The 24,177-nt window shown below is 45.0% G+C and overlaps 1 protein-coding gene across 1 annotated transcript; it reads right to left on the bottom strand.

Moving 5' to 3' along the window:
• Nucleotides 1-2,586: 2,586 nt before the first annotated feature.
• On the bottom strand, nucleotides 2,587-13,133 carry SMU1 (SMU1 DNA replication regulator and spliceosomal factor). Its single transcript, XM_057396684.1, has 12 exons — nucleotides 13,036-13,133; nucleotides 12,592-12,802; nucleotides 12,322-12,474; nucleotides 11,673-11,783; nucleotides 10,810-10,938; nucleotides 9,906-10,025; nucleotides 9,389-9,505; nucleotides 9,065-9,192; nucleotides 6,111-6,237; nucleotides 4,742-4,909; nucleotides 4,293-4,445; nucleotides 2,587-3,302 (listed from the first exon to the last, which is right to left on the bottom strand). The coding sequence occupies exons 1-12, from the start codon at nucleotides 13,059-13,061 to the stop codon at nucleotides 3,204-3,206; spliced, it is 1,542 nt and encodes a 513-aa protein (XP_057252667.1). The 5' UTR covers nucleotides 13,062-13,133; the 3' UTR covers nucleotides 2,587-3,203.
• Between the last annotated feature and the right edge of the window lie 11,044 nt (nucleotides 13,134-24,177).

Below are 24,177 nucleotides of genomic sequence, written 5' to 3'. Positions count from 1 at the left end.
CCATCCTTGGACACCTTGACAGGTGGAGAAACGGGCTGACAGGAATCTCATGCAGTTCAACAGGGGAAGTGCAAAGTCCTGCAGCTGGGGAGGAACAACCCCAGACACCAGGACATGCTGGAGGCCACCCAGATGAAAAGCAGTAGGGTACAGAAGAAACCTGGGAGCCCAGATGCACACCAAATTGAATGTGAGCCAGCAATGTGCTGCTTTTCGAAAGAAGAAAACTTGTATTCCAGTTGCCAACAGGTCAAGGGAGTTGATCCTTCCCCTCTCCTCAGTGCTGGTAAGGGCATACCTGGAAGTGTCATGTCTAGGTTTGGTCTCCGTCATACAAGAGGGGTACAGTCCAGGTCATAGGTTTTATTTACAGCTATCCAGTGAACACACTGGTGCCCACGTCACCAACAGGAAGTGCAGATGAAGTAATCATGCTTAAGGACTCCCAAAAGCCATGCAGACATGAAGCAGGAAGTGAAGAAAAGCTGTACTTGATGCCAGAACTGAGTTATAAATGCTCTTAAATCTTTCCTATAAATCTCGGCAACATACTTCCTTTTTTCTTACCTCAAATGAACACTCTTGTTACCAAGCTGCCCCAAGCCAGAGGTCAGCCTTCCTACAAAGCTCATGGTGCAAGTCCTTCAGCAATATGCATTATCATGGATTCACAGGGACTGGCAGGCACCCATGGAGATGCCTACTCTCTTGGACCTCAAGAGAATTTGGCTGCTTTATAGGACTTGCAGAAGATCTTTGAGACCAAGAAGTCTTCAGTTTTTAGCTGGTCTCTCTAAATTGTACTAGGAGTCAGGGGAGGGTTTGATTTTAATTTGCACATTACAAGCTGCTAGTGGTGGATACCGTATCTACAGGCTTACACGTTCCGTAACATTAAAAACGTCACCGCCACCAATCACATACATGTGAAGGAACCCAAGATCACGTATTTTGACTGAGATGGCAGTAACTCCTCCACATGTATTCTGCAAGAACATACAGACATGCACCCAATTCCATCCAAGCCAGGCTGGAATTCACTCACTGATCCCCAATCCAGAAACAGGAAGATGAACCGACATAGGAGGCTGTCACTACTTTGCACTCCTCAATGGATGATGGAGCTCACCAGTTCCAAGCAAAGTATTTCAAGAACAAAGCAACAAAGGTGAACAATGCTTGCTTTAATGTTAGTTAAACCACTAGATGTGGCCTTGTGCAAGTCTTGCATCTGGGGAAGCGGTGTAGCACCAGGCTGCTTCTCCAGAGAGGATTACACTAAAAAGTTTAACATTTACATCAAAAAGAAAAATGTAGGTTTTTGATTAAAAAAAAGTTAACATTCAGATCATCATTGTATGTTTGTGCCAACTGCCAGCTATTTTGCAAATTACAGCTGCAGCCCGGGAGTTTACTATTGCCCTTGTATAAGCATTAGTTAGTACTTTCACCTTTTGTCTGAAGTACTTGACACAACAAACTACAATTCTTAACAATCAAATGCCAGATTTTCTCACATTTTTAACCTAGGGAATCTATTCCAATGTTTAAACATCCAGGAGTTTCATGTGCTACAACGACTTTTCTTTCTAAGGGAAATGAATGATACTGTTTGCATTGAGGATGAACAGTTTTGCATGACTGAAGGCAAAACGAAGCACAGGTCAGGTAACATTAAAAATACTATGACAACTTCTGTACAAGTAGTATTTGCCAATGGAGCTTTTCAGATGTATCACTGTCTGATGTTTCTGACACGTGGGTGTCTTTTCAGGCAGGAAAAACACTTTTTGCTATCTACAAAATAACTTTATTGCAGTATCGAGGGAAGTAAAAAAAACTTAGCAATTAAAACATCACAGCTAAACAAAACAAAGCGCTACAGTTGTAGTACACAAGCAATGCTGTGTGAGAAGTTAAGCTGATTTCTTTCTGCATCTCCTTAGACCAGTATTAACACAGACCAATGACGTGTGTGGGTGAGTGCACTTGACACTAGTTGACAACCAACACTTTTATAAAGATCGAGCCCAATTAGAACTAATTTAGGCAATTTTTTAGGTAATACTTGGGAGAAGATTCCTGTGCATATTCACTGAAGAGTGCATTAGTCAGGATCTGAAACAGAATCACCACCTACTCCAAACTGAAGAGCCTGAAGGATTAACTTTACCATAGTGTGCGAACCAAGTAGCACTTCAACTAGGTTCACAGGCATATGGAATTTTAAAATGAAACAAAAACCTTGCTAATAATTACTTAGACTATGCCATACCCTTGGGAAAATAGGAAGCTAAACTGAGTAAACTAAAAAAGCTCAATACAACTGTAGCATGTGCAGTGTCACAGCACTAGGAACTTGGCCTATGTACACCAGATTTTCCATCTTTTAAAGTATTGATCCCATGCGGCTCACTTCAGTTAAAGACTGTATGAAAAGATTATGCACTTACAGGAAGAGGGCCCAAGTAACAATTCCTTTTAGCCTGGAAGTGAAGTAAAACAAAGGACAAAAAAAAAAACCCACAACAAACAAATCACAAAAGCCACCCACAATAAAAGCCCAACTGTACCTCACTGTCACATTAGGAAGTGCTGGGAGATGAGGAAGAATAGTTTGGCTCCAAGGAAGCTGTGTGACACTACTTAATATACATAAAATTGGAAAAAAATATAGTGAATACTGAATACAGTATTCACTGTACTAGAAAAGTACACTGGACTAGAAAAGCCTCTGCCTCCAAGCTGAGGATAGAGTAGCCTTATCTGCATTCTGGGAAAACTGCCTCTGTTTCAGTGGAAAAAAAGACATTCTTTTCATTCCACATAATTCATTCAGAAAAAGTATTTTACCATGTTCTAGGAAGTCACCAACCATTTATTTTTAGATGTATATAGTTCCTAGCTTATTCAACTTTTATAAACACTATAGGAAGAGTACAGACTTCAGGAGACAGAAAAAACACTCACTTGAAGTTGCTTCGGCTGCTCTGGTTAAAATAAAAAGTATCTGAAATTAACCGATGCTATATTTAAGCATCAATCTACCTAAACTTAGACCAAGAAGTAAAAACATCATTCTCTGGAAAACTGAACTGAAAATGGAGCAAATATCACACCCTCTGTATTCAGACCTTGTTAAAGCACAAACACCAGTAACCTGCAACTAACAGGCACACTTAATAGCTTGTTATAAAATTAAGCTATGGCTTCCAGAGCTTGAGCAGGCCATCTTCACTGTAAGTGGCAATCAGGTTCTGGTGGGGGTGGTGAGCAATGCCGATGACGTCTTTTTCATGAACCTAGAGAATAAGCAGAAAGATTAACCAGGAGATTCATCTTTTAGTAAATATTCTCTTCAAACAAGAACTAGAGAAAAGTTGGTCTAACATGCTTTGTGCATACAGCAAAAACGGAGGAATATTTCTTCCCTTCTCCTCCCCCACCCCACTGGCATACCTAACAGCTTTAAATATTGACAGCTTGGTCAGATTTTTCATCAGACAAAGCCCATGTCAAGATATGCTCTAGTTCAAGCTTTGAACAATTCACTCTTGGCTTTGTGGATAAATATTTTCGTAACTTTTTAAATTAAAAGGGTTCTAAAAAGAGACACTGTCCTGGGTTCAGCTGTAACAGGTATTTTTGTCCTTCCTACTACTGCCGGCACAGTGCTATGTTTTGGCTGTTGCTACGTAATGTTTACTTTGACCAAGGACTATTTACTCTCTCATGCTCTGCCTCTGAGGAGAGGCACAAGAAGGCAGGAGGAAGCAGAGACAGGACACCCAACCCAAACTAGCCAAAGGGGTATTCCATACCACAGCACATCATGCCCAGTATATAAACTGCAGAGAGTCACCCCGAAGGCCCAGATCACTGCTCAGGTCGGGCTGGGTATCAGTCAGTGGGTGGTGAGCAACTGTATTGTGCAGCGCTGCTGGTTATTGTTTTTAATTTCCTTTCCCTTTTTAGTTTCATATTCTCTCCCCTTGTTACTTCCCTTACCAGTAGCAGTAGTAGTATCTCAACCCATTCTATCGATTCTCCTCCCCATCCCACCTGAGTGACTGGGCAGGAGAGCCACTGCATGGTGCCGAGTTACCGTCTAGGTTTAAAGCATGACAACATCCTACAGCCAAGTGTTCTAGAATTCATCTGTTATCAATCATATCTGCTAGAAGTGAAAGAGTCCTCAATATGACACTTCTCCTTACAGACTTGAAACAGCACGAGCATTTAAACCATCCTTGTGTTTAGAACTCCCCAAAAGCTCAAAACTAAGAACTTACAGTCAGAGTTCTCTCCAGCTTGCCAGTCACTGTGCTAAAGCAATAGAGCACAAAGTCTTCACCAACACAGTAGATCCATTCACCACGAGGTGAAAGTGCACAGCAGACAAAGTCACCACCTTCTCTCTTACCAGAGCTAAAGCTTCTTACAATCTGTAATGACAGCCCCCCAAAAATATTTGACAGGATTAAGCTACAGCACCTCGTTATTATGTTCAAGACAAAAATATTTAGGCAGTACTAGGCCTGTTTAGAACACAGGATCTTTCCATAGCTACATTTGCTTTCTGCAAGTCAAGTTGTTCTATAATCTGGGTACAGAGTAGTTCTCATGAAAGCAAATGGAAGAAATGGGGTTTAACCCAAGGCTAGGTTATTAACTAGGTTTTGAGCATTTTTAAAAGGAATTAGACAGAGAGACTTGAAAGGCCACTATTAACATCACATACTTGTCCTTGCATATTCATAATGACGACTGTATTTGATCTGTTGCAAACAACAAAGTGTTCTGGGTTTTTAGGGAGCAGAATGACACAATTCACAGTAATGTCTGTCCCAGCAGTGCTGCCAAGAGATTTGAAGGTGTTTGAGCACTCTGTCGTCTTCACATTCCAAACCTAGTACAAGGAAGATATGCAAAACCAATTAACAAACAAAAGCCCTGATTCAGAGTTCAGATTTTTTAAGGCTCATGAAGGGAAATATGAATTCAGAAAACTGTAGTTTAAAGCAGATAAAAGACCACAAAACAATAAGTTATCATGTCTGTTTTGAAGCCTGGACACCACGAACAATTTCACTACCACTGAACTGAATGTTATTTTCCATTACTCAAATTCAGCCTGGCTCCCTTTTGTTAAGCATATTCCCTAAGGGGTGAGTCCAGACTTGCTTTCTCGTTTTAACTGGTATCTGTGAATGTATGTGCAGTCTCTGCACATACGATTTGCCTTCCACATGACAGACACAAGAACTGCAGGAAAAAAAAAAAGCCTCACTGATATCAGTGGGAGAGACATCCCAGATTCCAGCTGCTTCAGGCCCAACACCAGGCTGGTCCAGCTGTTTAGAAACAGGAAATGCAACTGCTTGTTTAATATCTAAAATAAAATGTGGAATATTTTTGCTGTTTGCATACTAGTACAGTCAAAATGAAAGGTACAACCCTCTTACTCTACTCCCATGATTTGAGGCAGTCTAGCAAGAGAATGCAAGTTTGAAGTAACACCCCATTTACTACCATCAAGATCTATCACATTCTCCTAGGCCAAATCTATAAACCAGATATGTTTATCCATCCCCTCCATGCACTACATTGATGCCCTACTTACGGTGGCTGCTCCTATACTCCTCCTAACTACTACACACCAAGTAGTTCCAGACTTTGCTGAGACTAGAAGCTACTCCCACAGTCAGTTTTATTAATGCTAGATTACCTAGCTTACACAGCAAGGGACTCCTAAACACCAAGAAATAAACACATGTCCAACACAGTAAGCAAGAAAATGCTGTTATTTCAGACCAAGGAATCCCCACATTCTAAGATGACAGGTGTCAATTCTATTTCTACAATAAAGCAGGAACAGGCAGAGAAGGGCTGCACAGCAGAAAGACTCTACAGCAGTCGGTGAACACAGTATGAAACTTTATCTGTTCTCATTTACAGCAATCTACAGCAAAGGTCACAAACAGAAAGACTTATTACTGCAGATAACCCCAAGTCCTTCTCCAATGACTGCAACAGTCATAACACATCAGCTCCAACATGCAAAGTGTCTGAATACATTATTTATATAAAGGATAAATAAATGCTCTTACCTTCACTGTGCCATCAGAAGATGCACTAATAATATAATGGCCATCCTGGGTAAAAGTAGCTTCATTGACAAAGGAAGAATGACCACGGAATTCTTTTAAAGTTTTCCCAGATTTTAAACCATGAATCCTGTCACAAAGAAAGGTCAAACAGTGAGTAATTGAGGTAGTGTGAACAACCCCTTGGCTTTACTGTGCTTTACTTCCAAGGTACCTTTCATAGGTAATGATAAAAAGTGCCAAAAATCCACACGCTGTCTTTAGGACAAGCCCCTTTCAAAGCTATTATGTGTTCCCCTGAAAAGCTTAGGGAAATATTATCAACCTTCAGCCTCAAGGACCTGTATGTAATACACACTGCACATGTTATTTAACAGGACTATTAAAGGGGAAACTATGAAACTGACAAAATGAATTACAGAATTAAGTTCAAAAGTCACCAGTCTAACCAAGGTCAGTTTGCTCAGGCCCTTGACCAAGCCCTGAGTTAAGAAAAATCCTCTCCCTGGACCCAGCCAGACTTTTTCTCTTTTTGAAGCTGTTGCCACTGCCTCTTACTGTGCAATTCTGCAGAATTTGCTCAGCCATCTAAAATGAAATTATAGAGGCGATCCGTACCAGCCTTAAATTGTACTACCTACTGGCTGCAGGAATATAGTTTTCAAGCAGAAGTTTGAGAATGAAATTACTTATTCCATTTTAAGTTTCATGTCCTTGATTCAACATCCAAGCTTACACAATTTCAGTTAAAATCCTTATGCTACAGTTCATATGTATCAGGATTTCAGCAGATTAACATTTCTTAATAAGATGTTTCATAATGCCAGTTCACTGTGCAGTTGTTTCCAGATCCACACATCTCTTCATCTAAAGCAATATTATTGGTGACACTGGGTTTTACAGCAGCCTAATGCCACTGAACATATTACACAATCCCATTCAATTAAACAAAATGTACACACTCATCAAGCACTGGATCAATCTGATTCATAATCTAAGTCCCATATTCTGCAACTCAATTCTGAAAGACAGATGAGAACTTTTGAAACCTTGACAAACTGGATAGATGGACTGAGGTGCTGTCACCCTGAGAGGACTGTGTTCAGTTTTGGGTCCCCACTAAGGAGTCACTAAAATAGCTGGAGGACAGCACTACAGAACAGTGAGGGGAGGCTGAAAGGGCTATGTGCATTCAGTCCAGAGAAAGGAACATTCAGGAGCATCTAATTGCTGTCTTCCTCGTAGACAAAAAAGGTTAAACCAATTATTACTAAGTCAGAATAACCCTAAAGAAGAAACTGAACCAGACAAAACTCATCTAAGTCACTTTCAACTGCAGCAAAGTGGCTGCACAGCAACAGAACTTAGCTGCAAACCAAATCTACCCAGCAGTGAGCAAATTCTAAATAGGTGCAGGATCAGAATTACTGCACTACACAAATGTTAAGTAATACTTTCCAGATGCTAAGGGCTGCAGGAACAAGGGATTCATAAGGTAACTTAGATTAGGACAGAGTTTGAGTACTGTAGTGACTATCTGCTATTATTAGCAGTTACAATTAACTTTCATTCTTGATTTTATCCACTTTGCAATGATCCTTAAAAAAAAAAGAAAAGGGATATCTAAGTCCTTACTAAACACCTGATAAATTGAAAGTCAGATTCTTCCTAGAGGTTCCCAAGAGGCATATGCACAAGAGGCAAAAGGACAAGAGGCAAATGGCACAAGTTACAAAGGTAAAAACAAGCCAAAACAAAACTTCCTTCCTTATGTCCAAACAGGATTTTCTCCAACACAGCTGTACAGCCCTAAGACAGATGCCAGAATCAGTGGAGTTTCCACCCATGGAGATTTTGAGAACTCAGTTAGACAAGGACCTGACTGAGCATGCTGTCCTAACTGAAAGACTGGCTGTGTCTTGAGAAGCATAGTGCACTAGAGACCTCTAGAGGTACCTTCTAATTAAAGATATAATTTATGCATAGTCTGCCTTTACACAGATTGCACAGACACTTGGGCTTTCTTAGATCACGGATACAAGCCCAGCCACCTACATACCTATCCCACTACAATCCACTGATTTATCACATTGTTGCTTTAACAGATTACATGCATGCCAGGTAAGGTGCAGTAGCTGTATGCATGTAAGTCTTAGCACATGGGAAGTGTCAGGTAATGCCATGTTTGTTTAGTTTAGTCCAACCACATTAAGAGGGATGTACCTCCTTCGATTTTCTGTAGACAGATCTCATATCCAACCACTGTAACTAGGCTGACACACTATCAACTAGCTGAATACACAAACTGGACTGTGCATCAAAGAAACTCCAAAGTCTGTAGAAAAACTCAATTCCCATTCCCACGGTTCCAAAATCACAGCCTGTAGGCCTTCAACATCATGAACTGCTTCACTGCCCCCAAAAGAAAGCCAGACATTGGGGAACTGAACTATAGACCATAGCAGTGGGGTTGGAATCAGACCATGTTTAAGGTCCCTTCCAACCCAAACCATTCTGTGATTTTAAACTGGATGGAAACAACCACTTTCAAGTCATGTATTAAAGACAGTGAGTTTGATCAGGCTGTTTAGGTCATTTAAGAAAAAGAAATGTCATTATCCTGCTATCCTCAGATTTTTTTCCCCCTACACTTATCATGAAAAATGTTATTTTTGAAGGTTGACACAACTATCACTTAAGCTAGGAGACTCACAGAAAGAAAGTGAGCAAAGTCAGTGTAAGCAACAACAGATCAGAGGTAGTTGGCCTCTACTCCTGAAGTAATTAAGTTAAGCAAGGTAAAAGGTTGAACTTTCAAACTGCTCCGCTCCAACCCTCAGCAGTCATGCTATCCTATATACTAAAACTCAGTGCAAAAGGATCAAATCCCAGATCAAATCAATATATATTCAAGTTTTTCTTATGCACTGTAGGTCACATATTTACAGTTTATTTACCTGATTGTCTGATCAAATGAAGCACTAAGAATTTGGCTGCTGTCTTTAGAGAAGCTGAGGCATGTAACACCTTTGCTGTGTGCTCGTTCAAATCTTCTCAGACACTGACCACTCTGAATTTTCCAAACCTGAGAGGAAACAGCAAATGAAACAGAGGTGGTCACTTTGTTATGAGATCATAGAACCTTAAAAACATTAGAGGGAATATATATCTGTTTCTGAACCACACTAAATTTGTTTTTAGAAGGAACTGCAACATCACTATAATTGAAGTGCATCTTTCTGGTAACCATTCCTACCAAAATACTGTAGAAAGATTTGTACCTTGATCTTTCCATCCTGTGCTCCAGTTGCTAGCATTTCTGTATCTCTGCTGAAGCACATGCAAAGCACTGCATCATCCATCATCATAAAATTATCTTGCGCCTGGTACTTCAGATCCTAAACAAAAGCAGAAGATCCACCAATCAAAATAGCGAATTCAATTAAATATATTTTAATGCAAAGTGTAAAATTACCACGTGTTTGAACTTCACTTGTATTTTATAACCCAACAGCAGGCAGACCTCACAACCTTGTAACAACAGGGGGTACTATTGTCACCATTTTAGAGGCAACAATGATGATCCAGACCCCTCTTCCTTTGCAGAGGGAAGTTTATGACAAACTGGACAAATGAATCCATGTAAAGATTTCAGAAAGGCATCTGAATCACCCAGCCAGGCACCCTTTACAAATTCACTGTCCCCAAGAAATTAAAATAAAGTATAAAAATCAAAGAATAAAACCAGGTGCTCTGTCCAACGAGCCATCCATATGAATAAAATAAGGCACAATTTACCTTCCTAATCTTTCCAGTAGTGAAGTTCCACACTTCAATGAAACCATCAACAGAGCCAGTAACAAGATACTGTCCATCTGGGGAAAACCGAGCACACTCCACATGTGACTTCTGCCCAAACTGTTTTATGGAAGATAAATTAAGCCTGATAAGCAATTTTTAAACAGCAACTAATTAAAGCAAAAATGCAGACTAATTTTGGTGGCAAAAATAAGCCATTTTCTACAGGTATGCTTTCACATATTTAAGGTTAAAGTACAAAAACGCCTGTCAATACCAACATATTCTAAAAAAAAAAATTAAAAAAAAAAAGCCCTTATCTTTCGTTCACTGTGAGAACTGGTAAAACTATTACCTAACACTTCTTGCTTGAAGTTGAAAAACCTTCACATGAGGAAGCTGCTTATTCTACATTGTGAGTGCTGCAGGACTACTATGTCATTATAGCATAGTTTTCTTTCTCTTATCTATATGATTAAATCCTTAAAAAGGAGATACTGATCCTATTAGTACACCTCGTAGGTCTAAAACTTCAATGGTTCACAAAACCTAATATACACCACCCACAGAAGTTCAAGACACAAGTACTGCCTTGCACAAATAAAGAAAATAAAGAACCACTTCTGAAAATTGAATTATTCTTAATTGTGAAGTCAAACAATTAAAACATTTATCATATTCACAAATATTATGAGCATCCGATTTCAGAGTCTCATGAAATGCCTCCTGATGAGATAAAGCATGGAGAAAAGGGGAAGAGGAGGGAGAGAGCTGAAAATCATTTAAAAAAAAAAGAGAACTGAAGAATTCAGAAGGTTTACTCTTATCTCCAAACATAAAGGCCAGCAAAGGAATAAGCTGGAACACCACATATCAAACACAAACCAAACAAACACAACATCACCTTAATATGTCTGCTTAGCTGTGTTGGGAACTTTTCTTCCTCGACGTCTTTCACAGCTGCTTTGCCTCTAAACAAGTCAATTGTCATACCAGGAGGAAGCAGGCCCTGATGCTGCTGCCATTTCAGTGCCTGGAGGAGTTGAAAGCCATACTGTTACGTATCAGTTAACATATATCTTCCTCATCAAAGCTTGCTTCTAATTAATATAGTACAGCAATTTCTTGTACCCTTTCAATTTACACACCTGAACAGTTTGAGACTGTATATAAACTGGGAGGAGTCACCTGGAAGGGTAGGCTTGGTACTGGTCAGCAGGTGGTAAGCAATTGTATTGTGCATCACTGCTGTTTATTGCATTTTTTCCTTCCCTCTTCAGGTTATATTCCCTCCTCTTCTTACTTCCCTTATAATTAACATTAGTAGCAGTAGTAGGTTTTATATTATACCTTAGTTACTGGACTGTTCTTAACCCATGGGGTTTACATTTTTTTGATTCTCCTCCCCATCCCTCCAGGAACTGGAGGAAAATAAGGCAGGGAGCAAGAAGCTGTGGGGTGCCAAGTTATCAGCTTGACTTAAACCACTGAAGTATGCACCTTAAAAATACACTTCTCTACGCTCGCAGTACCTATTCTATGGCAAAAAAACTATTCCTGGAGTGCTGACTTCCCTAAATCTGCTAAATCCTTGTCACATGGAGAAAATATAATTTTACCTATACCACACGTAAATGTGCAGTACGTAAGCTTTACTTCCATAGAGTCTGAGAACCAACTAGACAAAACTGTGATCTCACGGGCAGTTTTATGCAGCAAAGATCCACAGAAACTCACATAGCTACTAAAATATTATTTACAAATTACCTGCCCCAGCAATGCCATGAGACGAGAGGGAGGCACCACACTGACTTCTCCAGCTAAAGCTTGTGCAATAGCAGCTCTCCGTTTCTCTTTGCTACTTCCATCCGGGTATGCCTAGGGAAACATCATTTGTATAAAATGACCGTTCTAAACTGCTTTCCATAAAAACATTCACTGCTTTGAGCAGAAGCCCCTTCCACATTAATTTCCTATTAGGCCTTCAAGACAGCCCTTCCTTTTAACACCAAGCCTCGAAACACTTGCAATATATTTTCACTACAAATTTCTGGCTGATGTAATCAGTCAGAAATAATAACTTATTACTATATAACAATTTTATTTACAGAAATGTACATTTTCTTCTGCACATATAAAGACAAGAAAAGCACAACACAGACATCATCCCATGACAGGGCACAGTTACAAACCCCTGAACTCCCACCTGCAGTATACTTCCAAAACCACTGCCTTGTGATCAAGTGTTACACATCGTTGCCCTAACACTTCATAAAACGTGCAAAGTCATGAAACTGGGCGGCTGCATGTTTTTACTTCTAGAGTGGAAAAATAAAAGCTGCAGTAAGCACCTGGTACTGAAGTCAAGAGTCATGCAAGAGACCAGTGTGAAGTCTCTAGGGAGAGCATAACTTACCTCACGAGGATCAAAGTAAGATCTGGCCAGGAGGTTTTCAAGATGTATGTACCGCTCTGGCTGAGTTTGTTTTAGCATAATCATGGGATCTGTTTGTCTCAGGAGAGATCTGGCAGCACCTAGCTCCCGGAGCTCTATCAACTCCAGCACAACCTACATCAAGAGAAAAACATCTCCATCAGTAGGTGGAAAACACCAGAGAGAGATCTACACCCAGACCAGAAAAGTGTGACCAGAAAACCAGACCAGATGCAGCCTGCACTCACTCACCTGCTCATAGAGATCAATGAGGGTCTTGTCGGGTAGCTTCAGCGACTGTATGGCTTGCAACACCGTGTCCCAGTGCCCACTGTTGATGTCCGCCACGAAGCTTTCAATACTGTCCACAGTGTTGAGGGACACGGTAGTTTCCTCCTGAAGGGTGGCGAGGGCTCGGTGCAAGCTGTTCTCCTTCAGGTACTGCATGATCAGGCGGATCACACTGCAGAGGCACGGCACAAAGTCATAAAGACGGCCCTGCGGCCCCTCTTCCCCTTCCCTCCCAGAGTCCCGCGGCCTCTCTCCCGCCCGGACGCTAGGCCATAGCAGCAGCGCCCCCGCGACCGCTTTCACGTTCCCCGATCACCTCGGGAGCGGCAACCCGCGGGGGCATCGCGCCCCATTACTGCTCCCGTTACGTCGGGGGCACCCCGACACCCCCAATACCACACGTACTCGGAGGACTCGATTTCGATCGACATCTTGCTGCGCCGACACCGTCACGACGCACCGGCCACTACCGCCACCACTAACAATGGCTTCCGCCCTCACTCTCCGCCTCTTCCGGCACACGCCGCGCCACGCCCCCTCCCTCCTGACTCACCACTCAGAGCAAGGGTGGATGGACGGGGGGAGGAACCAATTTGAGCGTGCGCACTGGGGCACCCCGCGCTACGGCAGCGGGTGGGCGCCCCCTGTAGGTGGGGGGTACTCCCTGCGGCGCGTATGGCGGGGCATATGGCGGTGGAGGTGGGGAGGGAGCGAGGGAGCCTCCCGACCTCGGTGTTCCTCGCCACACAGGCGAGTTGGTGTGAATGCTGGGGTTAATACTGCGCTGTGATGTAGCGCGAGCTAAATGCAGGCGTCGTGGAGTTGCAGCTGAGCTGAGCAGGAAGGCTGAGAGTAAACACGCGAAGAAAGAGCATTAGGAAGGTCGGGACTACTGTTCCGGCAGTCGTGGCTGCTGGCTCTGGTGGTTTTGTTCATTCCCTGTACCTCCCAGCGGCAACACTCCAAACAGAACGGCCGCTTGGGAGAGCACGTGTGGCATCAGGGAAGAGCACTAGGCCGAGTTACCCTGCGTGGTTCCTGTGCAAGCGCAGCGCTGTCTCACAGAACGGTCTGCATCTCCTGCATAAGTGTGAGGGGTTTACAGCCTGAATACACTGGTTTCCCACGGAGCTGCAGTCCAGCCACCGTCTCTCACTCATCAGGATCTCGGGAGGCTCCCTGCGGTGACACGGGCTGACTGCAGGTCAGCTCTGGCATGGATGTGGAGTAGCTCCTCGGCCGCTTGCTTCTATGCATATGCAGGTTTGCCGATGCAAAACAGGGATTTTGCTTGCTGTTTTGCAAGCCTTAACCCATTGTGAGCTCTGCATTTCAAAAGCATGGTCGCGTGTGAAAGGTGGCACTGCATAAGGTAATATTTAATTAGTAGGGAAGTTAATAGCGTATTAATTATGGACCAAGAATTGGGAAAACGCTGCTGTGCCCAGGCAGACCCCTGCAGAGGTGTGGGGGGACATGGAAGATACTTGTCTTTTAAACACAAAAAGGTGGCTGTGGCAGCCATCCGTGCTGCTTGGACTCTGACCGAGGCCAAAGGTCTGGAAGCCCCGGTTAATGCTGAAAGACAAGTAAGGCTGACTGTGTCCCTCCTGAGTTCGCGTAGGCTTAGGTGGCCTTGCTGGGAAGGGAGCTCCTGGCTCCATTGGTATAGGAACGAGGGGGTTAATAGCACACCCTAATAGAGGTGATGGGCTGCTGATGGGGGTGACTAGGCTGAGAGTTGATTAGGGGTGGAGGCCGGATGGGCGTTAATGGCTGCCTCAGCAGTGTGAATAATGGAATGTGTCACAATTCCCACCTTGCACAAGACCCACAGCCCTTTGAGCAGCCAGACCGAAGGTAATCAAAACTGTCATTCACTTACATATAACAATACACCAAAGTGAGATCCCCCACACCATCTATGATGGCAGCAACAGGCAGTTTGAAAACAGTCTCAACAGTATAAACTGAGCATTTGAGCTCCTCCATGGCAGAGCATGAGAATACGACCCCGCTCTGCGGACAAGTCAGCTGGCTCTCTTGCAGGGACGCACTCCTCTTTGTGCCTCCTACAACACTGGATAATACCCGGGTGAAACTGAGCTCAATGGTTTATTTTTCTATACAAACTCAATTAATCATTGGCTAGCTTTGGATTACAGTGCTAATGAAGTAAGTGAATTTATCAATGGCAATTCAGAATCCGTATTAATGTTGCTTCAATAAACTGCACTATTTGTGGATCTGTAACTGTGAAAGTTCTTACTGAACACAAAGGGAGCTTGAGTCTTGAATTAGTGATAATCAGAATCGAGCCCAGCCATCCCCAGCCTCTCTGATCACTGGCTGGAACACAGCAGGGGCATTTTCTATACGTGTAATGCAGCACTGGGCAGCGCCAAGGATGCTGCTGCTTGTGTCTTCCTGGTGCGGGGCACTTCCCACCTGCACCAGTAAGTGCCCAGTACCAGTGCTACACTGCTAGTGCACGGGGGTGTGAGATCTGCTGTACTCGGGCCCTCTTGGATATACTTGTTCCTTGCTGGCTTTTTAGGCTTAGTGTACAATTTGTTGGATGAGGCATGGAAAATAGAGCCGTGTGTGAGAAAATGCCTGCCTTTGCCAACAAAAGCTGTTCTTTGCTGTCGCTGTCCCCTGAGTGCTTAAGAAAGTAATCTAATAGCACAGAGTTGAAAAAACAAGGAGTGAGGCACATGGGTAACGTTTTGCTTGCTGTTGTTTCCTCTCCACTCCTCTTTTTTAACTCCTAATAGAGGTGCAGGGGTTACTGCTGAGTACTAGTTAATTATACCAGGTATTTTGTTCTCAGTGACAGGTGTATTGATGTCTATTGAAGGTTGATTTGAAAACCAGTCTGATCCAGACTGTAACAAAGCAAAGTCCAAAAACAGCAGCTATTTTTGTTCTGGCAGCACACAGGGCTCTGGCTCAATTCATCACTAAATTCAGCTGCATATAGTAGTATTTATGCTAGTAGTATGCTGTCCTGCCCGCCCTCCGTCCCGTGTTCTGGTCCCAGCAGGAAGAGCTGAACAGACAGGCTGCCTGGTCTTGAACCATCACAGTCATCAGGATGACATTCTCCTGGAAGGTGAAACCAGCACAGGAACAGGTTAACAGCCTGGACGGATGTCAGTGCTATATATGCCACCTGGCCTTCCTTCCCTGATAGCTGCAGAGGGAGGTAGACCCCCCAACTAAACCTCCCTGTGTGGAGTCAGCACTCTCCATGAGCTTCATCCAGGGAAAGGGTCATGACACACCAAGTGCTGTGCAAGCACAAGGGAAGCAGACTTCGGCTTTGTGGCTAGACACAGCTAAGGCCAACCTGATATGGTGCTGGCAGCAGTGCTGGGTCTGGAGACCTCCAGAGAGTGTTCCACCCACCACTCACAGGATGCCAGCTCTGGCAGAGCATTATGTAAGGGAAAGAAAGGTGTTTATTCTATATTTTGGCTCCCCTGGGAAATGGATGCAAAAGGACATAAATATTCTTGCTGCAGTTAGGCAGCACAGATGATCTGCAGTAGAACAGTGTTAAGCCAAGTCCTTGTAGGTCCCAGACCCACTTTTTAAGTGGGAGCTCAGTCAGATTTTTTAAGGAAAAATATCTTTTTCCCTGGATGAAAATTTAATAAAATACTTTTCATATCTCTCCCAGTGGAAGATTAGTCAGTTTTCTGCACTCCCCTTCTGCTCCCTGGCTTCCCTTAAACACCAAACCAGGAATGAGCCATGCCTTACACTGACTGGGTCACCTGAATGCAGTGGCAGGGGAGCAAGACCTGGGTGCCACTGGGGTGCAGAGTCACAGCTTAGGGGTAGCTGTACACCCATGAGGACCTCACTTTCCCTGCCAGATGGCCATCTGGCTTCATGTGCAACTGCCTGCTGCCTCGCCAGCTGCAAGGCTTGGTTTCCTATGCTCCAGAACTGTGCTACGGCACCAGGAGGCCACATAAGCTTACGGAGACAATGATGTCCTTTCTCTGCTCTCCAGATTACTCTAGTGACCTGCCGTAGGGTTTTGCTTTTCTCAGCTTTCAGACCACAAGGCCGGAAATTAGTCCTTCTGCCAAAGTGCTTTCACTGTAGTCTGAAAATAAGAAGCACCCCCCTGAGGCCAGCATCTTGAGAGAGGCTGCATGGGGGAACCAGCTTGTGTCATTTCTATCTCTCTGTTCTTGAGAATACTTTTTATGGGTCCCAAAACAAAAAACCACCCAAGACCTGCGTCTTGCAGGGAGGGAGATGCGCGACTTGATGTGGTCCCAGAGGATCCTTAAACCTGTGCAAGTACAAGCTTTGTTTCTCAATGCTGTTGAGGCAAACCACACTCTGGGCCATGCAAAGAGATGCAGACCATGGGACATTATTTTCCCCTCTGCTAGGCATCCACTATGGGGGGATGCAGAGAAGGTAGAGGGTTCATGCATGAACAAAGAGTTGCATGAAGGGGCATGGGGCACATGGCCTGCAGGCAGGAGCTGGGCAGGGAGCTGGGTTTAACGTCAGCCTAAAACTGCGGGAAGGGCAATTCCAAATGGCTGGAGGCTCTTTGGTAGCCTCAGCAGACGCACCTAAGGACAATAACCACATGGCACTGGGTGAGTTCAGTCTGCACAACCCCTTTGAAGGCAGTCCTGAGATAAGGCACCAAGGAGGTAATCCCAGACCTGGGGAGCAGGCTTTAGCTGTGGCCACACAAAACTTGGAGATCTGGGAGAGCCTTGCCACCAGTGGGGCTTGGGCTGAGCCCCCTCCAGGAGCCCTAGTGCTGCTGGGGCCCTGCAAACTGCAGACCACATCCTGGCTTTATCCAGCTGTTGGCAGCACTGTGGGGAGGACTGGTAATTTAGGCCTGTCTCTAAGAGATATCCAATGAAATGTATCTTGGACTAATTAGGCTTTAGGGCTCAGGAACTCGGTTCCAGTTGCCTGGCCTCTGTTTTGACCCCTCTTTTCTTTGAAGTTCATAGAAAAGAGGAGAGAGGAAATGAGAGGAGAGGCCCTGCTTTTCCTGTAAAATGCCTCATTCCTCATAAAATCATTTTGTAGGGATCTCTTTCAGCTGGACAAGCTGAATACTTTAATACACTCCTGAAGTCATTTTCCTTTCTTGTCTCATTCCTCTGGCTGCTCAGTCACTGCTCTGCATCAGTGAAACTGTGTATGTGCAGACACGAGTGCTCCTTGAATTGGTAGTGGAGGAGATCTCCAAAAGCATGTTAAGGGGCTCTGAAATGCAGCTGTATTGTTTCCTGGACCAGCTGAAGTGCACAGCCCTGCACAGGGCAGTGGTGGCAGATCCTGCTCAGCTCTGGGGTTTTAGACCTTCCTTTCAGGCAAGCCTGCTGGTGGACACAGCTTCCAGCCCTCCCATCGTAACACAGAATCACCAGCTTTTGTTGGCAAGGCATCTCTGGAGGTCTATAGTCCCAGCTCCAAGGGCCAAAGCTGGATCAGATTGTGCTGAGCCTTGTTGAGTTCTGTGCACCTCCAAGGACAGATATATGGTTTCTGAGATGCACCACTCTCAGTGGCGGGGTTTTCTCATGCCCAGCTGGAATGTCCCATCCTGCAGCATGCACCCATTGCCCATGTCCTGTCCTTGTCTTCCTTGGAGAAGAGCTTGGCTCTGTTTTTTTCCAAAACCACCATTCAGGCAGTGGATGACACCTATGAAGACTCCCCAGTTGTCTCTTGTGGCTGGAGAAGCCCAGTTCTACCAATGTCTCTTCATATACCTGGCGCTGCAGCCTCATCACCACCCTGGGAGGCACTGCTGGTCTCTCTGCAGTTTGTCAGTATCTTCCTTGTACTGAGTAGCCCCAAAATACTACTACTGCTACTTGGATGCAAGTACAGCGTCTTCAGCAGCAGTAAGTTATGCAGCAAGATCATCAGTATTGAACTTCACAAGGTTGCTTCTGCCCATTCCTCCACCCTCGCACTGGGTGGCAGGCCTTCCTCCCAAAACATAGCAACTGCTCCCACAGTTGACGTTAGCTTTTTCTCATTTTCTTGGAATGGGATTCAACCCACCTTTCCACAAGACAGCAGGACCAAAAGGGTCCTGGGAGCTGCCCAGGGTTTCCACCTCTCTTGGCCAGGCATGCAAGACTAGCCATGGGAGCTGTTGTTTCCCTGGAAGGAAGGTGGCCTTTCTGCAGAAGATGATTTGCATGGAGTGTGGTTAGAGCTGGAGGCACTCTTCTCCTTGTGGAAGGTGAAAGGATGGCCCGAGTGTGGTCAGAGATTTCCTGCAGCTACACTCAGTGGTTGGCCACCTGCAGTCCTTTAGCTGGAGGTTTCACATCCTCTTCTCGACCAAGCCTGCCTCACTGCTGTGGGAATGAGGACTTAATCTACCTCCAGCAGCACCTGAGCTCTAGTTTGGATGAACAGTCAGTTGGGGAGTTTCCGGCTTGCCTTTGTGTGTTCCTGGGGGTCTGGAGGAGTCTGCAGCAGCGTGTAAAGAGTCTGTTCTCAGACTGCCCACCAGCATCATCTTGGCCCTCTGACTTCTGGATTGGGCATCTCAGAAGCACTGGCTGACCTAAGCAGCAGCTGACCTAAAGCTGGGAGAAAGCCAGGGAAGGTAGTGCTAGCACCAGGTTGTGCAGGAAAGTTTTCTGCTATCTGCAGTGAGGATCAGCAGCTGAGGAGCACTGGGAAATCCAGTACAACTTGCAGTTGGCCAGGCAGTTGGTGGTGCTCTCTCAGAGAACAGCTTTTGGGTTCCAGCCCCATAGTGTTTCCATACGCAGTTAGCGCTGAGTGTCTGCAGAAGCACACACGCAACTGTGCAACAGTGCAGGGGCAACAGAAGTGCATCAAAGCAGAGCCACAGGTACCCCTGCAGAGTTTTCATGGAAGTTCCTGCTATCCTTCTTACCTGCATGGTCTTTGAAGTTTCAAATGACCTGTGATATGAGGACAGCCAGGCATTTATTTGAGTACATACAGAGCAGAGGAGGCCTCCTGAAGGCATAGCACAACATGGTGTACTTAGGCTGTACCACCTTGGAGTGGGAGACCTCATTACAGTTATACTTCTGTAGCTGCACCTTGCAGCCCCTTGGAGTTATTTTAATGTGTGACTCATGTCAAAACTGCTTGAATTAGGAATTAGGAATTAGGCTGAAATGGCTGTTATTCAGAGGCAAAAATTGAATAAAGGCATTTGCCTTTTGTTTTTAAGGACTGCAGGCAGGGGAAAACTGTGAGAAGAATAATTTCTGTGTAACTGGAGACTAATCATGAATAATGACACTCCCTGATGACGTTAAATAGAATTGAGCTTATTTAACTTGCAGGCTGTGTTGTGTTTCCAAATTGTAATCTTGGGCAGGGCTCCTGCACACTGTTACAAATGAGGTGAGAAGTGATAAAATGACTGATAGGAGTAAGGAAGGGCCAGGGAATGATGCCCATGTCATCGCACGTGGCAGCCTTTATTTAGGGTTAGCCCCAGTCCCAGTCCCTGCCTGGAGATCCTCAGGACCAGCAATGCACTCAGTCTACTCTCCCCAAAGCAGTGGTCTCACTCACCCTTGCCCATGACTGAGACTTGTTCTGGAGCAAAATGAGCATCTGACGGTGCAGAGAGGCTCATTTGTGCCCGGGCTGCAGACTTATGAAGCCAGGATTTCATGTTACACACTGGCCATCACGCTTTACTGTGGAGCATGGCAGGACAGCACCCTGGCGGCTGCCATTTCAGGCACCAGCAGCACCAGCACAAGCTGTCTCTTCAGGCCATTCCTCCCTGATACACCAAACAAAAGCACTTTCAGTACCTCAGAATATCTGAGCTGCCTGCCCTTCATTTGTCTGTGTCTCTGCCTCTGGGTGCCCCTTGGGGGCTGCAGTGCAGGGGACAGGCTGCTGTACCTTTGCAGCATCCCACTGGAGAGCAGTGCTTTCTCTCGGGTTAAGTGGGGGCAGGACAGCCACAGCTCCTCTCACTCATCTGTGTGGGAGCCTGAGCAAGAAGAAAACTCTCCGGGCTTTTTCCCCAGCCAGCAGGCGAGGTGTGTGCTGACGGGAGTGACAGCCACTGAGACAGAGAGACACTCCAGCAGCCTGTACTGCTGGCAGGCGTGGTGCAGTGGCAGCGTAGGAGCTGGTGTCCTCTTGCTGCTCTGTGTGCAGTTAGCATTACAAACCTCAGCATGGACACAGCACAGTTTGGAGGTAAGTAGAATCCTCCCATTAGAGTGGTTGGTTTGTTGTTGTTTTAAATTAGTATCAGCAGGCAGCAGGGTGGCTGCATGAGATCCCCAAGTATCTTGTCACTGAGAAGCACATAGAGCATACAACTCACAGAGACTGAAGTCAAAGTCTGAGTCTTGGAAATACCCATCTACTGGGATCCTTCCCTTACTGTTCTTATACCCAGGACCCCAAGCTGAGTGGGGGGAAGCCCAGCTCTTCCTGGCAAAGGGAGAGAAGGCACGTACTTGACTTTCAGTAAAAGCAAAGATGTCTCTGACTTGCCTTTGTTGCCTGCAGGATACCCTCTAAGCCAATACCGGAATGCCACACCACGGCCAGCAGGGTGTGTCAGCTAGCACCCATGTCCCTAACAAAGGCAGATTCAGCGGGTATTTGCACCTAAGCAGGAACATATTTTATTTGTCACAACGTGAGAAGCTGTAGGCATTGCTCAAAGGTTCAGTTTCAGTTGTGTACCATAGGACATGTTTTGCACTTCACTGAATACCTTCAGCTGCTGTTGCTTATGACCAATTTGTCTCACCTGAATAGTTTTCGCCCTCCAGCAGTGCTGGTGATGGAGCCTCTGGTGGGTCTCCATTTGGTCCCTCTGATTCAGACCAGGGCAGAGCACGCAAAAGCAGCTCAGCTCAGAGGTGGCAGGGGCTGGAGGTAGCCCTAAAGTGATAGAAGTGAACACCCATGGCAGCTCCCGGTGCACCTTGGCCATGACACCTCTTCATGCTTTCCTCCATGCGCAGAATGGCCAGGGGACCTCGTGGAGACCTTCGGGATTTCCCAACTTGGCTGTGCAAGTCCTTGAAGCTGCCTGTGCTGTGAGCACAGGTTTGGATCTGGGCACCTCCGGAGGTTCCTCCTGACCTCAATATTCTCATAATTTTGCTGTCATTGCAGGTTTGCTGGGCTTTGGTTGTTGTTCCTCTAAACAATAATTTGTTGAGAACAAATTTTACAGAGCTCCAGCACTGTTACGAGAGTGCTGTACAGAGCCTTCTTCCTTTACCTGTAGCCCTTAGAAAAGCTTTCTCCTGACTTATACCAAAAGGGCAGGTTGCATTCAGTGTCAGACCCTTGACCACTTTTGAACTTGTTGGACAGGTCACATCACGCCAAGAAAGAGAGGCCAGGGACTGAACAGAAGATCCAAGGGTGGTCCTAGAGTCATTGCTGGCATTTAATGAAGCGGTTTGTATCCCTGCGGTGATATGTGTGTATAAGGGAGCCTCTCCTCTCTCCCAGCCCCACATGGCCATGGGGAGCATGGAGAGTTGAGCTTGGGCTGTCTCCATCCTGATGTTCCTCTCAGAAATAACACCCTGACAAAGCACCCCATGCTCTGCCCTGGAATCAACCCCTCCAAAACCAAGAAGCATGGCTGTTTTCTGAAGGCAGTGCTGCATTCTCATTCACATGCCTCAACCAAGAAAAATGTTACAACAAATACCTATGCTGCTTGTGGTTCCCTGTGACAAGAGTACAATTTCTTTCACCTTTCAGCTTCAGCCATCAGTTTGCTGTGCTTTTGCTGAGCCTTTATGAGTGCAACAAAAAGAGGGATAAGGAACCATCCATCATCTAGAAAAGCTCTTCAGATACTTTTGTAGGGTAAAACCAAAACCACTAAACCCACCAAGGATACATCTAGTGATGCATTGCTTAGAGTTTGGCTTCATGGTGCGTGATAGCAAATGTTGAGAAAATGACTAGGGTAACCATTTCACAAATAATTAACCTTGCCACTTTTCAGTTGCTCACATAAATTACCAACAGCATCATGCCTCAGGAGAAACCTGCTATTCAAAGTTTGACCAGGGAAATTATTACAAGCATCATGAGGGGTCAACAGGTAAGACCCTAAGGAAAACTCTAGTTCCTGTTGTTTTCCTCTTTGGTAGACTGGTAATTTTTGGCTTTATTGCTTTTAATAAAAGTCTTCCTCTGCCAGGAAACATCAAAACTGGGTAAAGTGTAGCAACACTTGTCTGCAGATAAAAGATTTAGTTCTAGAAAACAGGAATTTTATATACACACACACATATGGTGTGTATACATGTGTATTTACATACTTTTCTTTGTTTTTTTTACAGCGCTGGAAATAGCCATTTTGAGGGAGTAGCTGACATGGTGAAAATCAGAGCCTCAGTCTGGCGTACCTCTCTAAATGGGAGGACAGGGATACCTGGGTGCTAACAAAGCCCCGCAAGTAGCAATGCCAGTGATGCTTGGTACACACGGGTGAGGGAGAAATAACCCTGAGCAGCTGTCCAGGCTGGAAAGTGACTGGTGGAGCTGCTGGATAGGACTTGGAGGTAACTGTGAACATGCACTTGAACATGTAATTCTCGATGTGAATAATGCAAACTGCTTACTGGCTGTATGAGGAAAACCACAGTCAGCCCAGTGGAGGGGTGTTGGAGACTCTTATGTTTCTGTAAGTCTAAAAAGTTCTTCAAGGTGATGCATTGTAGTAAGGACAAATAGGCTATGCTGCTGCCAAAGTGCAAGAAAGATTCCTTTGCAACCCTCTGGACCTGTCAAGGTTGTGGGTTGTCAGACCAGTGGGAACCCAAGTTTTTAGTCAGAGACACCAAAGTGTGCAGGCATACTGGCAGAAGGTGGCAGGCAAGATTTTTGCCATGTGTTAGGCACTGGAATGAACACTCTACAGCTTGCTGGCATTGCCTAAGTAATCATTGCCTCGATGGGTCAGCTGTGAGAGCTGCACTGGGGTGCTGGGTGCTAGCAGCACTGTCCCTTCTGCTTCCTCCTCGGGCCATTGCTTCAGGCATGCTGGAATGTTAAAGGTTAGGGTGGGTCCTGTGACACAGCCTGTTTCCTTTGCAGTCAAAATGGAAGGGTTTTGGCACTGCCTGGTGTCCTTCGGCTTGTTCTTATGTTTTGCTTCCGCTAGGCATTGTTTTGTCTGGAGGCCTAGGACCCTTGGCCACACCATGTTTCCAGTGTTGCACTCTCTGTGTTTTCTGCTGGATGGGTTTCTGACTATTGTACCACCTCATGTTAGTGGGGCAGGGGTTATTGGAGCACTCTTTGCTCTGAGCTGTTGGTGCAACAGCAGACCATGGAGTTAAACATTAGCAGAAGTCGCTTATTTCCCCTAAAGGAGGATCTTTATGGCTCTGCCCTTATTTTATATTGTAGTCCCAGCAGTACTGTAACTCTGACAGCAGGGGTTAGAAATCTGATTTGTTAAAACATTGCAATGTCATTATGGCTGGTGCTTTTTCAGAGTTTCCTGGATGTTACTTGAAACCGGATAATTAT

The sequence above is a fragment of the Pezoporus wallicus genome, unplaced genomic scaffold (assembly GCF_028554395.1).
Source record: "Pezoporus wallicus isolate ANWC-B61680 ecotype Strahan unplaced genomic scaffold, APGP_CSIRO_Pwel_v1 contig_14356, whole genome shotgun sequence".
Lineage (NCBI taxonomy): Eukaryota > Metazoa > Chordata > Aves > Psittaciformes > Psittacidae > Pezoporus > Pezoporus wallicus.
The sequence above is the reverse complement of the archived record's forward strand: the minus strand, read 5'-3'. Positions and strand labels throughout refer to the sequence as shown.

Bases quoted from the DNA above. Each gene is read 5' to 3' on its own strand.
- SMU1 (XM_057396684.1), bottom strand. From the start codon at position 13,061: ATGTCGATCGAAATCGAGTCCTCCGA. The intron at 10,939-11,672 runs GTAATTTGTAAA...CAACTCCTCCAG, and splicing joins TCATGGCATTGCTGGGGCAG to GCACTGAAATGGCAGCAGCA. The intron at 9,193-9,388 runs GTACAAATCTTT...GTTTCCTCTCAG, and splicing joins CACAGGATGGAAAGATCAAG to GTTTGGAAAATTCAGAGTGG.